The sequence below is a fragment of the Pelophylax lessonae genome, assembly GCF_965119305.1.
Source record: "Pelophylax lessonae genome assembly, chromosome: 1".
Taxonomy (NCBI): domain Eukaryota; kingdom Metazoa; phylum Chordata; class Amphibia; order Anura; family Ranidae; genus Pelophylax; species Pelophylax lessonae.
This window is the reverse complement of record NC_138768.1, coordinates 785,726,346-785,740,982: the sequence shown is the minus strand read 5'-3', so window position 1 is coordinate 785,740,982 and position 14,637 is coordinate 785,726,346. Positions and strand designations below refer to the sequence as shown.

The window sequence follows — 14,637 nt, the reverse complement described above, 5'->3', positions numbered from 1 at the left end:
AGTCAACAGGTAGGAGGCTATTACCTGCTCTCAGCTCATGAGGCAAAGATGCTCCTTGCTCTAGAACAGGGATCTCCAAACTACGGCCCTACAGCTGTTGCCGAACTCCGCATCCCATGAGGCATTGTAAAACTCGGACAGACATGACTAGGCATGATGGGAATTGTAGTTCCTGAACAACTGGAGGGTCATAGTTTGGAGACCCCTGCTCTAGAAGGATCCTGACAATATTGTTGGGATCCATCCAGCTGCCTGATTGAAAACTAGCTCCACCTCTAAGCATGTGGCTGAGAGTGGAGCCAGCTGCACCCACCCTCTCCCCTGCCTGGTGCTCCAGTGAGTGCTGGAGGAGCAGAGGAGAGAGCAGTGACTGATGGTCACTGCTCTCTACTCCAAGCAGACCAAGAACTACGCGATTGACGGTCATATGTCCGCTCAGACAGTTGCTGCATTACATGGATGCTGCAGCATAGAGGTCAGTATGGATGTTTATTTTTACAAACCCATACTTCTCCTTTAAGCTAAATGGAAAGAGAAGCAGGGAAGACCATCCAGACACTCATGACTCGACCTATGCAACTGGAAAAGATTTTCAAACCTGTCCCTTGGTCTTACCTCCTAGAGAGGATGGTATAGCCATTTACTGAAGCCAAATATGAAAATGTTCTCATTATAGCTGATCAGACTACTTTTAGCTAATTTCTCTAGTCTGTTTTAGTTAACATTTTTTTTATGCAGTGTGGGGAAGAGATAAAACAGACTTGATCAGGTTTTTCTTGGCTTTGACATCAGGACAAGAAATGAGGGCGTCCCCAGAACAGAAAAGTACAGTAATAAAAACCTCACAGAGGTCCAATAAGTGTTCAATCACTCTCTGTTGTGATTTTCTGCTTCAGGAACAGGAAATGAGGGGAAATCTCCCCAACAGGGATACAGACAATGGTAAAAACCGGACAGAACCAAATATAAAAGCCAGACTGCTAAGCAATAATTATAAATAACATAAAAAGTTCTGGGGCGTGTGAAAAAGTCAGTGAGTGAAAGTCAGAAGACATTGAGAAGGCCATTTAATTCTAACTGCACGTACATAGAATTGTTTTCATTGCTGCGAACGCACGCAAGGACGACCGGATGATTTTATTACATTATTAATTATATTGCAGCTGCTATTCCTGTACTCATCAATGTCATTTAATTAGGAGACGGTGCTGATATTGTATTGAATTAGTGACATTGTTCCAGGGAGAAGACAAGTCCTTGGTTCCAGAGGATGATCTGTTTCTCACAGAGCAGACAGCGCGTGACTTCATAGAGATTACGCCAGCTGAATACGAAGGTTATCACAACCGGCTACAGAAAGAAAAAGATCTCCTGTTTATCCCGAGCCTGCGACAAGGTAATAGTCACACCTTAGTACATCAGTCTGTGTCTGGGATGTCATTGACAAATTATGTATGCTTAGAGATGAGGACCACTGTAGCCCACATATTTGGGGATCCAAAATATGATACGGTTCTTCTCCTGCACATAAAGCGTTTTCCAGAAGGGGCAAACATCTGGGTTAGTCAGATTTTGCCGATGGTAAAGTCTTTCCACCAAGGCCGTTAGGCTCCATGTTGGTTGTCCAGTTTGCTTGTAACCAGCCAAACAATTTCAGGACCTTACCAGAAGTCAGATTTTGAGTTGCATATCGGATCAGGAGCCCGACAACAAACTGAAGGGGTGCACATGGCAGGCTGACAACGCTGCTACTAACTGCAAGGTAGCGGCTTAGCAGTGTCAATCTTCAGCAGGAAGTTCTGTTACTGCCAGGATATCCAGGTCAGAAACTTTGCGGCACATTCACAAAAAGCAGTTTGCTTTATGTGTTGCAAATGCCGGCTGGCCTTTAGTGGGCCATGGCATCTGAAGCCGCCAGGGGCTCCCGATCATGCAACACTGTCATTGGCCACATCGTGCCATGTCATCAGGAGCCCATCCTACCGGCTTCTGATCATCACTATCAGCTTGGTCATAGTTTTGTGGGAGCTGATGTGGCGCGCCCCCAAACAAAATAGTGATTCATGTACACTTTGGCTGGACAATAAGGCCCACCCACCCCGTCATTGCAAATAGGCATTCTGCTGTTGTAAAGGGGTAAAACTGTATACAGTCAGGCATGGTGCCAATATTCTGAAATATTGATTTTGGATTTACAGGTGAAGGTAGCCATCTACAGTCATATTGTTACTGTATAAACAGTTCTGATGCCATTTTGTCTCAGTCAGTCCGTGTAAGATTGTTTGTGAACAGATGAAATAGCAAGTGTCCTTTATAAATGCCATTCTTTTCCTATGAGAAATTCTTATCCTCTTTCTCAGACTAGTGGAAATCTGCTGTCTGTTTGATATATTACCTGCTGGATAAATATGCTTATCCTGTATAGACATGATGGAAATGATCCAAATATCCAAATCCCGTCTTATTAATCAGATAATTAATTCAAATAAGCCATAAGATACACTATATTGTCAAAAGTATTGGGACACCTGCCTTTTCGCACACATGAACTTTAATGGCATCCCAGTCTTAGTCTGTAGGGTTCAATATTGAGTTGGCCCACCCTTTGCAACTATAACAGCTTCAACTCTTCTGGGAAGGCTGTCCACAAGATTTAGGAGTGTGTCTATGGGAATGTTTGACCATTCTTTCAGAAGAGCATTTGTGAGGTCAGTCACTGATGTGGATGAGAAGGCCTGGCTCTCAGTCTCCACTCAAATTAATTACAAAGGTGTTCTATCAGGTTGTGGTCAGGCCAGTTAGGTTCCTCCACCCCAAACTCACTCATCCATGTCTTTATGGACCTTGCTTTGTGCACTGGTCCAAATCATTTGGTGGAGGGGGATTATGATGTGGGATTGTTTTTCAGGGGTTGGGCTCGGCCCCTTAGTTCCAGTGAAGGGAACGCTTAAGCCCTCAGCAAACTAAGACATTTGGGACAATTTCATGCTCCAAATTTGTGGGAACAGTTTGAGGATGGCCCCTTCATGTTCCGACATGACTGCACACAATTGTACAAAGCAATGACGTTTTACATGGCCATGTATACTAAATCTGATCCTACTGTATATATGATGACTCCTGTAAACGTATCAGTGTACTTTGTTTATTCATAAAATTCATTATAGAAGAAAAAAAATGTGGAGAAAGCGTTCAAGGATCACCTTAAAGTTCACCTTCAGAACATGTTGCATGTTACACCTGTAAATGTGACAGAGGATGGGGTCTCTCACCTCTGTAGATACTGTCACATTTAAAATCCACATGGCTGTATAGGGCTGTGAATGAAGAAAGTACAAATCCTGTTTGCCACTGCAGCAGACAGCTTGTACTTCTCAATGGATTACAAGAATGCATTTACCTGTCCTCCAGTTTTCTACCTGAAAGCTGTACAGAGGCATGGGCTGCAAGCTGGAGGGAGAGCGTACAGGAGCCTGACATTGCACCCTGATCTGCTTTTTCTTCAAAAATATGTGCATTTATTATACAATATTATACATTTTTATCTTTTAATAAATGCATGTGAAAGAAAAAAAGGAAATCATATACTATCCATACAGGTATTACCTACACAGTTACCGGAATACTAGACATGGTTATATTATTACTAAATCTTAGGATGACTAAACTTCTGCTAAAGCACAGTTAGCCTGCAGTTTTTGTTTGGATTAGCTACGCTTTCCCATAGACTTCTATGAGGTCTTGCAGTTTTGGTGCAGTTTCAGAAAGAGCAACAAAACTCCTGCATGCTGCATCTTTGGTGTGCTTTCTGAAACTGCGCCAAAGCTGCAGGACCTCCTAGAAGTCTTTTTTGGTTCCCTCCATTCCCCCAGGTAGAGTGGTCGCCCCACCCCTGTTGTGGTACTAATCCCAATCAATCCTTGTGACCAGTAATAACACCAACCATTAAAACCACTATGTCACCTGAAAAGACTAAAGTTTTTCCTTTCCTCACATCCATTCATATGAATCCTTGTAAACAATCTGACAACTGTCACTCTCCCACCCCCTCCAATGAATAAGGTGGGCACAAAATGTAGTGACCAAAATAACCCCCCTACCTAATAATGACCTCTGACCTGATATCCATGGTCTACATGGAACACAAATAACCAGTCATGTTGTTCACCCTGAAGGAGCTGTAGCTCTCCACCCCTACCCTCGGGGTGCATATAACCCACCTGACCCACTCTGATACCTCCCCTTTTCCCTCCTTCCCTGTATGTATATATTGCTATATAAACACTATTAAAATGATTGCATTGTATACTATTTGATTATATTCAGCATGTATTGAAGCGAACTTCTTTGCTTTATAAACCATTTCTTTATTGTATACATATGTATGGTCCGTTCTATATGATTCTATGCCTGGCTCATTTAAATACACCCGGCACAGGGGACCCTGGTAATTCTAAACCGGGGGCTTCAGGAGAAACGGAGGATGACATGTCCTCTGTAACGATCGCCTTCGGGAGATTTTTCTCTATACCTGTGTCGGCGGCCGCTATACACAAACCCTCCCATCCCCATAAGATGCACGCGCAGCCCTGACTGACGCACGCCACGTCACACACAGACCCGGAAGTAGGGTCTGAATACGTGCCACGCCGATGCGCACATCTGCGCATGCGCGAGAGGGTTTAAAAGGCCGGGGAATTGCAACAGGGAGCCACTTCCCTCCTGCTGAGGGAACCAAGCGGACCTGCTTCTCTGGACCCCTACTATGGATACTTGCACATAGATTTCAACAGTGAGTTTCACCTACAATTATAACAAAAAACTATCAGCGCAAAACCAAATATGTGATATAACACTCAAAATAGGTAAAAACACTGTGCTGAATAATGTACTGAAAAAGTGCTTGAATATCACTGTGCATAAAACATATATAGCCGGCAGCATACACCAATCGTGTTCACATCCCACAATAGATCAAAATAAATACAAAAAATGTGCTGCGCCAGACGTGCACCAATAAACATAAATGATGTTAATATAATCAATATCTGAAGTCCATACAAGCTGTGATTGTGCTCAAAATCCAATAAATGTGTATTAGTGTCCAAGTGTCCAAATCAGAAATGCAATCTGGTGAAAAGTGCACACAAATCTGTGAAATCCCTCCACCTGCTAGATTGGCCTCTCACCTCCAAAAAGGACCCAGACGGGCCAGCAAAAGCATATACTGAGGATATCAGACTCCTGGAAAGACACTCCAGCCTCTCACCTCCGGAGGTCTCAAGACACGGGACATGCGATGCAAAATATAAAAGGGAAAATATGGTGCTCTCTGTTTCAACAATCAGGCTTTATTGAGGAAAATAGAAGTTTACTCACATGTACAGGGCACTTCACCGTGCCTACTGTTATGGCAATAATAGCGTGTGTCACTCGACAGATGTTCGGCGTCGGTCACGCAAGCTCCGCCCACCTACAATGCCACGCTTATGCATTGATGGTTTTTGACCTTATACAAGTTTACCTATAATTGATTTACCTTCCTTATTACTATCAGAGCAAACCGGATATAGACTTGGATTGCCCCCTACTGGTTTGTTAAGTAATTACACTGATCGTAAGTACTTTAAGATTACATTTTTACCCAAGCCATATTTATACATTATACTCACCAGGGCTGCTGTTAGAAATTGTGGGGCCTTGCACAGACTACCTGGCAGGGCCCCCCCCAAGAAAATATTAAAGATATATTTAGCTAAAATTACAACAAAATCACTATTAGCAGACACAAATATAACATAACTCGCATAATTCCTGCTAAATCTAAAAAAAAAAACTATGTTAAATAAAAAAGAAGATGAGATGAGAAAAATATACAGGCTGGGCAGTTGGAGCTCAGTGATCAGAGAGACAGAGAGAGAGAAACAAAGTTACAATTTACAAATAAACTCCTGAGCAGAGATAAGTGCTGGGGGGGGGGGGCACACAAGGGAGGGGGATTAGTGAGGGACGACTGTCTCTTTCTCAACAGATAAAAGCTGATAGCAGGGAGAGGGACAGATCAGATTCAGGTGCTGGAGTAAGATTTCTGTATTTGTTGTCCATCACTAATCCCCACTCTCTGTGTGGGCCCCCCTGTGTGCTTGGGCCCCCTACAAGAGGGCTGGTGGTCCCCCCCCTATCAGCGGCCCTGATACTCACCACCATATATTGTATACCACAGCAACAGTATCCATATCAATTCCTGTGTGAAAATTGAAAGGACCAGAAGCAAAGTCTCAAGATCAGGCACCCCCTTTTAACAAGTTTGTATTTTATTATGCGACCAAGGGAAACCACCCACGGGAAGCATAATAATATTATTGTTTATCTACTATACTTTCAGATATGGTGGACAAACCTTCCTTGACAAAGGCAACTTACCTAATAAGCCGAAACGCATAGGAACCCCAGGATATCTCCCCCTGCAGACCCCACGCTGAAATCCTAGGCGTGGACTGACAGAGAGATATACCTTATTGTCACCATATCACTGTGTCACAAAACCTTCTTACTTGACTCACTACCACCTATGGGTCTATAACCCATACACACAAAGTATTATTACCACTTTATGTTCTTATCTGTACTTTCAATAAATTGTTAAATTTTACACAACTCTGTCTTACTAGCCCATAAAGTCCCAACCCCCCTTGGCCTGAGGCACCAAACTCTCTCTAAAGAAGTCTATAGGAAAGAGCAGCTAACCTGCACGAAACCTGCGGTTTAGCTGTGCTTTGTGCAAAGGAACCACTCTGGGGCAGTGTGAACCTGCCCTTAGACTTCTTCAATCAATATTTAGACATTTAGTAGCCAGAAAAAGTGCTAGAATAGAATTAGAACTGAGAAAAGCCAGTCAAAGTGGGGACTTCCTGGAGGGGTCAGCTGGTCCCATTCACTCTTCACCTCCTTATTATGCAGTTTTCAGTAACAAATCTTTTTCTCACTATGTGCTGTTTTATCATTTAAAACCAGTGCCACTTTCCCAGAAGCTCCCCGACAATATGCAGCCCAGGTACTTGGAAGATGAGGGTCTGTATGTTGGTGTAAGGCCAGAAGTCTCCCGGACCAATCAGAACATTCTGGAGAACAGGATACTGCAGCAAGATGCGGTAAGATCCATTCATAATTTCATGGTTTACTTACTGTTTTCTTTTACCATCTGTTGAGTGAGTTTACCATTTCGGTTTAACTGGTTTTAACATGGTGGTTACAGACTTCTTATCCACCCCTTCTGTTCATTGTCCCCTGCAATGAATCCTGGTCTCGGCACACGCTGGGGGCGATTCAATATGGCATTTGCAATACATTTCTGGAAGTGTGTATGTAGTCAGAAATCTTGTCAAATTCATTAAAACCCTGCAACATTTTAATTGTTAGTACCAACTCCTATAACAGATTCAAGTGTTTCCTATTTGTGGCACGTTTTCTTTCATGGCATTATTGTTGTGACAGATTACCAGAGAAATTCTGCCATATTAGTGATAAAAGAACATAGAGGTAAGACCTTGTTGATTGAGTGGCATGTGTAATTATTGTGTTGCAGCTTTGAGACAATTCAATGACCAAATGTTTGCATTCCTCTTGAACTGGTGCCTGTTTGATTCCTTTCGGCACCGCTCATAGAGGTAAAAGCATATCCCTGTGTCCCAGAACAAGGGGTGCAGGCTTGTCCAAATACCAATCCAGGGGGTTAGTAAATGTAAAGAATAAAGGATTGCCGCTACTCCTGACCAGCCTAGGTGAATAAACAATAAAGAGTGGCCTCAGCCTACATATCTCCACCAAATCACATACCCTCATGCATTTTGCCCCGCCCACCAGGGCTTAATCATAGGGTGAAATGCATCAGGGTGTGTGATTTGCTGGAGACATGTAGGCTGGGCCTCTCTTTTATCGTTTATTCACCTAGGCTGGTTGGGAGTAGATGTGATTCTATGTTTTTTACCTCTTGAACTGATATTTGATTTGTTTACAGTACTCTCCCAACTTTTCCAAACCGCTTCTCTGCCTGTAACACTTCAACACTTTGCAGGAGATATGCTTGCAACAAAGTCATATACACCTTATAGACCCATACATAAAGCTGTCACAGGTTTCAGCAGATTTAGAACTACTGCGAGGCACATTCCCAACAGTCAGACCGGAATTCATAAAGTATTCTGACACAAATGGCGTTACATGTGACAAATTCACATAAGCATTGAAAACATGTATGTAAAATTGTCGCTACTTTGATAGGGATGTCGCAATCATAGCCATTTAACACTGTGCAACATAGTTACAACAAAATAAAATTGGTCTTGTTGGCTTCACCTAAATTTGGACTTGTCGCAAACATAATAGTAAAGTGTTGTAAATAAGCACTTATTAATTAGTTGTGCATGTTATACCTGTCTTTGAAACTATTGCACATGTAGCATGAATTTGGCACATCACTTTCAACTGCAGCAGTACCACCAAAAAAGTGTTACCACTACTATATTGAATTGTGGCCAGTATCTACAACACTTTGTGAATTCCATGGACTGTTTATATGATCTGAACAAGCATATTAAGATCCACCTATTTCCACAACACAACAAACCATGGCCATCGCTGCAATATCACCAGCCCAGTCTCTCCAAAACCCAGTGGGAAGCAAGCCTCTCCCTTTGGTGGTCAGTTGGAAGAATGCCTCCCCCATTTGTGGTCAGTGGGAAGCAGGCCTCTCCCATTGGTGGTCAGTGGGAAGAATGCATCCCCCATTGGTGGTCAGTGGGAAGCATTCCTCTCCCATTGGTGGTCAGTGGGAAGCTTGCCTTTCCCATTGGTGGTCAGTGAGAAGCATGCCTCTCCCTTTGGTGGTCAGTGGGAAGCATGCCTCTCCCATTGGTAGTCAGTGAGAATCATGCCTGTCCAGTTGGTGGTCAGTGGGAAGCATGCCTCTCCCATTGGTGGTCAGTGGGAAGAATGCCTCTCCCATTGGTGGTCGTGGGAAGAATGCCTCTCCCATTGGTGGTCAGTGTGAAGCATGCCTCTCCCGTTGGTGGTCAGTGGGAAGCAAGCCTCTCCCGTTGGTGATCAGTGGGAAGCAAGCCTCTCCAATTGGTGGTCAGTGGGAAGCAAGCCTCTCCCATTGGTGGTCAGTGGGAAGCATGCCTCTCCTATTGGTAGTCAGTGAGAAGCATGCCTGTCCCGTTGGTGGTCAGTGGGAAGCATGCCTCTCCCATTGGTAGTCAGTGAGAAGCATGCCTGTCCCATTGGTGGTCAGTGGGAAGCATGCCTCTCCCGTTGGTGATCAGTGGGAAGCAAGCCTCTCCCGTTGGTGATCAGTGGGAAGCAAGCCTCTCCCATTGGTGGTCAGTGGGAAGCATTCCTCTCCCGTTGGTGGTCAGTGGGAAGCAAGCCTCTCCCGTTGGTGATCAGTGGGAAACAAGCCTCTCCCATTGGTGGTCAGTGGGAAGCATGCCTCTCCCATTGGTAGTCAGTGAGAAACATGCCTGTCCCATTGGTGGTCAGTGAGAAACATGCCTGTCCCATTGGTGGTCAGTGGGAAGCAAGCCTCTCCCATTGGTGGTCAGTGGGAAGCATGCCTCTCCCATTGGTGGTCAGTGGGAAGCATGCCTCTCCCATTGGTAGTCAGTGAGAATCATGCCTGTCCAGTTGGTGGTCAGTGAGAATCATGCCTGTCCAGTTGGTGGTCAGTGGGAAGCATGCCTCTCCCGTTGGTGGTCAGTGGGAAGAATGCCTCTCCTATTGGTGGTCAGTGGGAAGAATGCCTCTCCCATTGGTGGTCAGTGTGAAGCATGCCTCTCCCGTTGGTGGTCAGTGGGAAGCAAGCCTCTCCCGTTGGTGATCAGTGGGAAGCAAGCCTCTCCCGTTGGTGATCAGTGGGAAGCAAGCCTCTCCCGTTGATGGTCAGTAGGAAACATGCCTCTCCCGTTGGTGGTCAGTGGGAAGCATGCCTCTCCCATTGGTTGTCAGTGGGAAGCATGCCTCTCCCGTTGGTGGTCAGTGGGAAGCAAGCCTCTCTCTCGTTGGTGGTCAGTGGGAAGCAAGCCTCTCCCATTGGTGGTCAGTAGGAAGCATGCCTCTCCCGTTGGTGGTTAGTGTGAAGCATGCCTCTCCCGTTGGTGGTCAGTGTGAAGCAAGCCTCTCCCGTTGGTGGTCAGTGTGAAGCAAGCCTCTCCCGTTGGTGGTCAGTGTGAAGCAAGCCTCTCCCGTTGGTGGTCAGTGTGAAGCAAGCCTCTCTCGTTGGTGGTCAGTGTGAAGCAAGCCTCTCTCGTTGGTGGTCAGTGGGAAGCAAGCCTCTCCCGTTGGTGGTCAGTGGGAAGCAAGCTTCTCCCATTGGGAAGTGATTGTACCACTCTGAAGTTACCATTAGATCTTTTCATGCCTATTCAAAAATGTTTTAGGCCCAAATCACATTTCTCTGGGCTGTTGGGTTGCGTTATATGCATGCATATTAATGAGTGTTAGATCATGGCAAAGTGTTTTGCAATAGGGCAGCTAGTTTATTATGATTAGGATGCTATTTCATGATAATGGCCAAAATTTGGTTATGCAGCACATTGTGTGTACATTGTGTACATTGTGCTGCATTGCAGTGTACTATAATAGTATATTCTAAATCATAGTATTTGCAACACAACAAAGACTGAACATGCGTTGTAGTTAATTTTTGCACAAATTTCCGCAACATGCAGACACAAAGGGGATTTGAAATATCACCTGGCGCTCACATGTACAAGCTCTAAATCTGTCAGATAATTGATCCATGAATGTCGAGTTTGTGTCTGGAACACACAGAAGACAGATGTTAGTACAAGGCATAATGTCTTTCAGGACTTTAAAAAAACATCATTAAAACTGCTACCAACAATGAAAAGCAGACTCTAGTGTTTTGTTCTTTAGTAAATATAGTTATTCCTAAATTTAGCATTTTTCCTGGGAAAAGGCCAAATCCAGCCAATGTATTCATTATTTTAAATTATAGAGAAGGAAAGAGTTAGAGCTTCTGTCTGGAATTTATTGGTGTCTGTGACCCCACTGAGATTTCTGCAGCTTTCATTATCCTCGTGTCACCAGAAGAAGAAATGAGGGAAATGGGAGTCGGCATGACCGGAAGATGCAGAAAACAATGTAAACCTTACAAAAGTTTTAACTTTTTTCACTTTACTGAAAGAGTGTTTTTGTTGTAGTTTCTGTGTCCAGTGGACAGATTTCCTATCAATTCCTGCCTCTGTGACCCCCTACCACCAGGACAGGAATTGAGGGAAAATTGATCCCAGTGGGGACAGCAATACAAATTTGACAAAGATTCTAACCTTTCACCACCCTATCCCGAGGGGAAAAAAAGGGTTTGGTTGTAGTTGGGCTTTAGAGCTCATGCACATGGATATAAATACAGGGCATACTGTATAATATACTGTATGTGTTTGCAGCACCAAGGAGCCCCAGCTTGTGCATAATTCTGCCCATAGGACTGTATTGACAACACAGTCCGTGTTGATGGGGGAATCCCTTCCGCAGCACTAGTCTGTTTTATTGGCAGGGAACCTTCCCCACCGGCAGAATACAATGATCACTGCTGGTAGCTATAGCCGGCCATTAATGGATCGACTTTAGTATAACCAGCCTGCCTATAGATGGATGCAAAGTTGTCTGGTTCCTGCTGTGGCTGGCTTTAGTAGTACCCTTATACATAACAGATTAACAATTACAACAGTTAAACTGAGTTCCGGGCAAAAATACCCCTCTAATCCTAACATATCCCCAATTACCCTAACACTAACCCCACATTACAGGTCATTACAGTGATAGAATAAAGATAAATTCTTACCTTTAAAATTGATTGCAGAGCGCGGCCATCTCCGGTGTGGGCATCTGAAGCCGTGGTGTCCCCCACTGCATCCCTCTTCCTGGTTCTTGGCTACCCAGAATGCCAATCGCAATCTCGCACATGCGCTGTAGATTGCGATCGGCAATCAGAGTAGCGGCCAGCCGTTCCCATTGCATCCTGGGATTGATGACTCTCATCTCCCAGGATGCAATGCAAAGGAGGAAGTGACGTTGGGGGCCGTGGTCGCACAAGAAGAAAGAGGAAGGAAGGTAAGTTTATTTTCATTAAAAACAAGGTAAGTGAAAAAAATATTAATAATCCAAATCTTTTTCAGGTTTTTTTAAGCTAACGGACGGTGCAAAGTTCATTTTTAGGGTGGAACTCCACTTTAAATACAATCAGTACATACTGCAATGCTATAAGGTGCATTTAAAACACTACAAACGCATGGAAAGTGAGGGATGGTGGCTTATACGTGTATGTGTCATTCTGTATAATTCCATTTCCATTTATATGGTACCTATATGAATCTCCCCAGCTGCACATAATACAGTAAAATCTACATTGCATTGTGCAAATTCTAGGCATACATTTGTAAATAGTGCAAAAGTACCAAACTCTACATAGTTAGCACCACTTTAACAGTAAATTTCTTTCATTGTTACCTGCTGCAGTTCAAATGACTGTTTAAAGTGGTTGTAAACCCCCTACATATACCCAATGAAGTAACTGGCCTCAGGTGATACACAGAGATAAAAAAAAAATCCTCCTACATAAGTTGTACCTGTTTGTCTGCAGTCTTCTCTTCTCTACATCCGTTCAAGGTGCTGAATTTATAAGCTTGTCTGAGAGTTCAGAAAAAAGGGGGCGGAGAGCTGAAGTTACATTCTGCAGAGCTCAGTGAGGAGAGCTGATTGGAGGAAAGGGACACACCCCTCTTCGCACAGCACACAGGAACAGAGCTGAAAGGTCCCTGCTCTGTCACCTTTTTTTCTCTTGGTGTCAGGAAAACTTGTCAGAAGGGATTCATGCTGACAGCAGAGGAACGAAGCAGTAGGCAAAAGTGACACTTAGTGCTTCTTATTGAGACACGTTCACGTTATATATATATATATATATATATATATATATATATATATGTATATGTATGTATGTGTGTGTGTGTATATATTTCATGTCTGAGGTTTACAACCACTTTAAATGCAATTCTAAATATTTGTCCTTGATTTAGCTATTGTACTCATCCTTCATCATCCATACTTGTATTTGTTTTTCTGTTGGCTGACTGTAATAAAAGGATCTGTGCATTCTGGATATTAGGAACTCCCTGGGCATGAGTGCTTTCTGGGAGCTGTGGTTTGTTTCTTACCTTCATTGTATTTGTGTTGTACATTTGTACACAGGGAAAGAAGTGGTTTGGTGATGATGGAAACATTTTAGCCTTGCCTAATCCTATTAAAACTTCAACCACAAGACCGCCTATATTTACTCTGCATGAAGGCTTAGACCCAGCACTGGAGACCCTGTATGTCAAGGTATGTGTGGTACAAGGATTTCCCATCATTTATTTAGTGGCCAATTGCACAAGTTTAAATTATATTGAAAAACTGCTTAAGCCCCCCGTTCACATTGGAGTGACTTGTCATGCGATTTGACAGATCAAATCGCATGACAAGTTGCTTCCTATTGCCGTCAATCGCACTGTTTATATTGGAGTGACTCCACCTTTGCGGTGTCGCACTGATTTAAATAAGTAGCACATGCACTACTTCTTCAAAGTCGCACCTAAACGCTGAGATGGAACTTTGAAATTGTGCAATTTTTAGATGAAGTTGCATGGTTCCAAAGCTGCAGTCAATGTGAACTGGGGCTAAAGCTGAATTCTAATTGGTTAGTTAGAGCTACTGTTCATAATAGGATTTCGCACTTGTTTTTTGTCCTAACAATTGCGCACTAGTCACATTGTTCATTTTAAAACCTTATTGAGCACATTAAAAAAATCAGTTTTCTGTGTGCCATTGTTTTGGCGCATTGACAATAGTTTTTCTGGCTCCTTTTCCCTCTCAATCCGTTTCCCACCACTGCCTCTCACCTTCTGACTAAAAGTGGTTGTATCCCTAAAAAATAAAAAAATAAAATGAATCCTGTTCTTTTAAAGCAGTGATGGAGAACCTTGGCACCCCAGATGTTTTGGAACTACATTTCCAGTGATGCTCAACTACACGGCAGAGTGCATGAGCATCATGGGAAATGTAGTTCCAAAACATCTGGGGTGCCAAGGTTCCCCATCACTGTTTTAAAGCATGAAATACAGCACAGTACTTGTGCTGTGTATTTTGTCCCTGTCTATCATCTAAAACACCTGGCTGATCCTGCCTAGTGCTGCCCTACCCCCCCCCCCCCTCTGTAAACTGACCATGTTTGTCTTGGCTGCTGAGCCATGATACCATTTTCAGTTTTCGTGCCTCAGTCATCCCGCTGTCTCTCCTCTTTTCTGTGGAGAGATATTTGTACAATAGATAAAATAAATAGATACATAGTAAATCTAATAGTCCAAAAACCTTTTTTCTTTTATCTATTTTTTAGTTTTATTTCTCTATTTTACCATATATTATGGATATCGGACACCCAAGATATTGTTTATCTATGGTTGGGGACCGTGATACTGGGATTGGTTGGCTCTGTAATCCTTCAGATATGGCCACCAATGTGTTTTTGTTGTTGTATTTGTTTGAAACAAACAAAAATAAAATTCCCAGTTCAATTTGCTAACC

At 43.4% G+C, this 14,637-nt stretch overlaps 1 protein-coding gene across 1 annotated transcript in view; it reads left to right on the top strand.

The window, feature by feature from the left end:
• The window catches only part of CC2D2A (coiled-coil and C2 domain containing 2A), a 197,395-nt gene that overhangs the window by 52,911 nt on the left and 129,847 nt on the right, over positions 1-14,637 (top strand). The window contains exons 8-10 of the mRNA XM_082265276.1: positions 1,243-1,396; positions 7,015-7,151; positions 13,267-13,398. Coding sequence (XP_082121402.1) covers positions 1,243-1,396; positions 7,015-7,151; positions 13,267-13,398 — 423 coding nt within the window. The remainder of the gene's footprint in view (positions 1-1,242; positions 1,397-7,014; positions 7,152-13,266; positions 13,399-14,637) is intronic.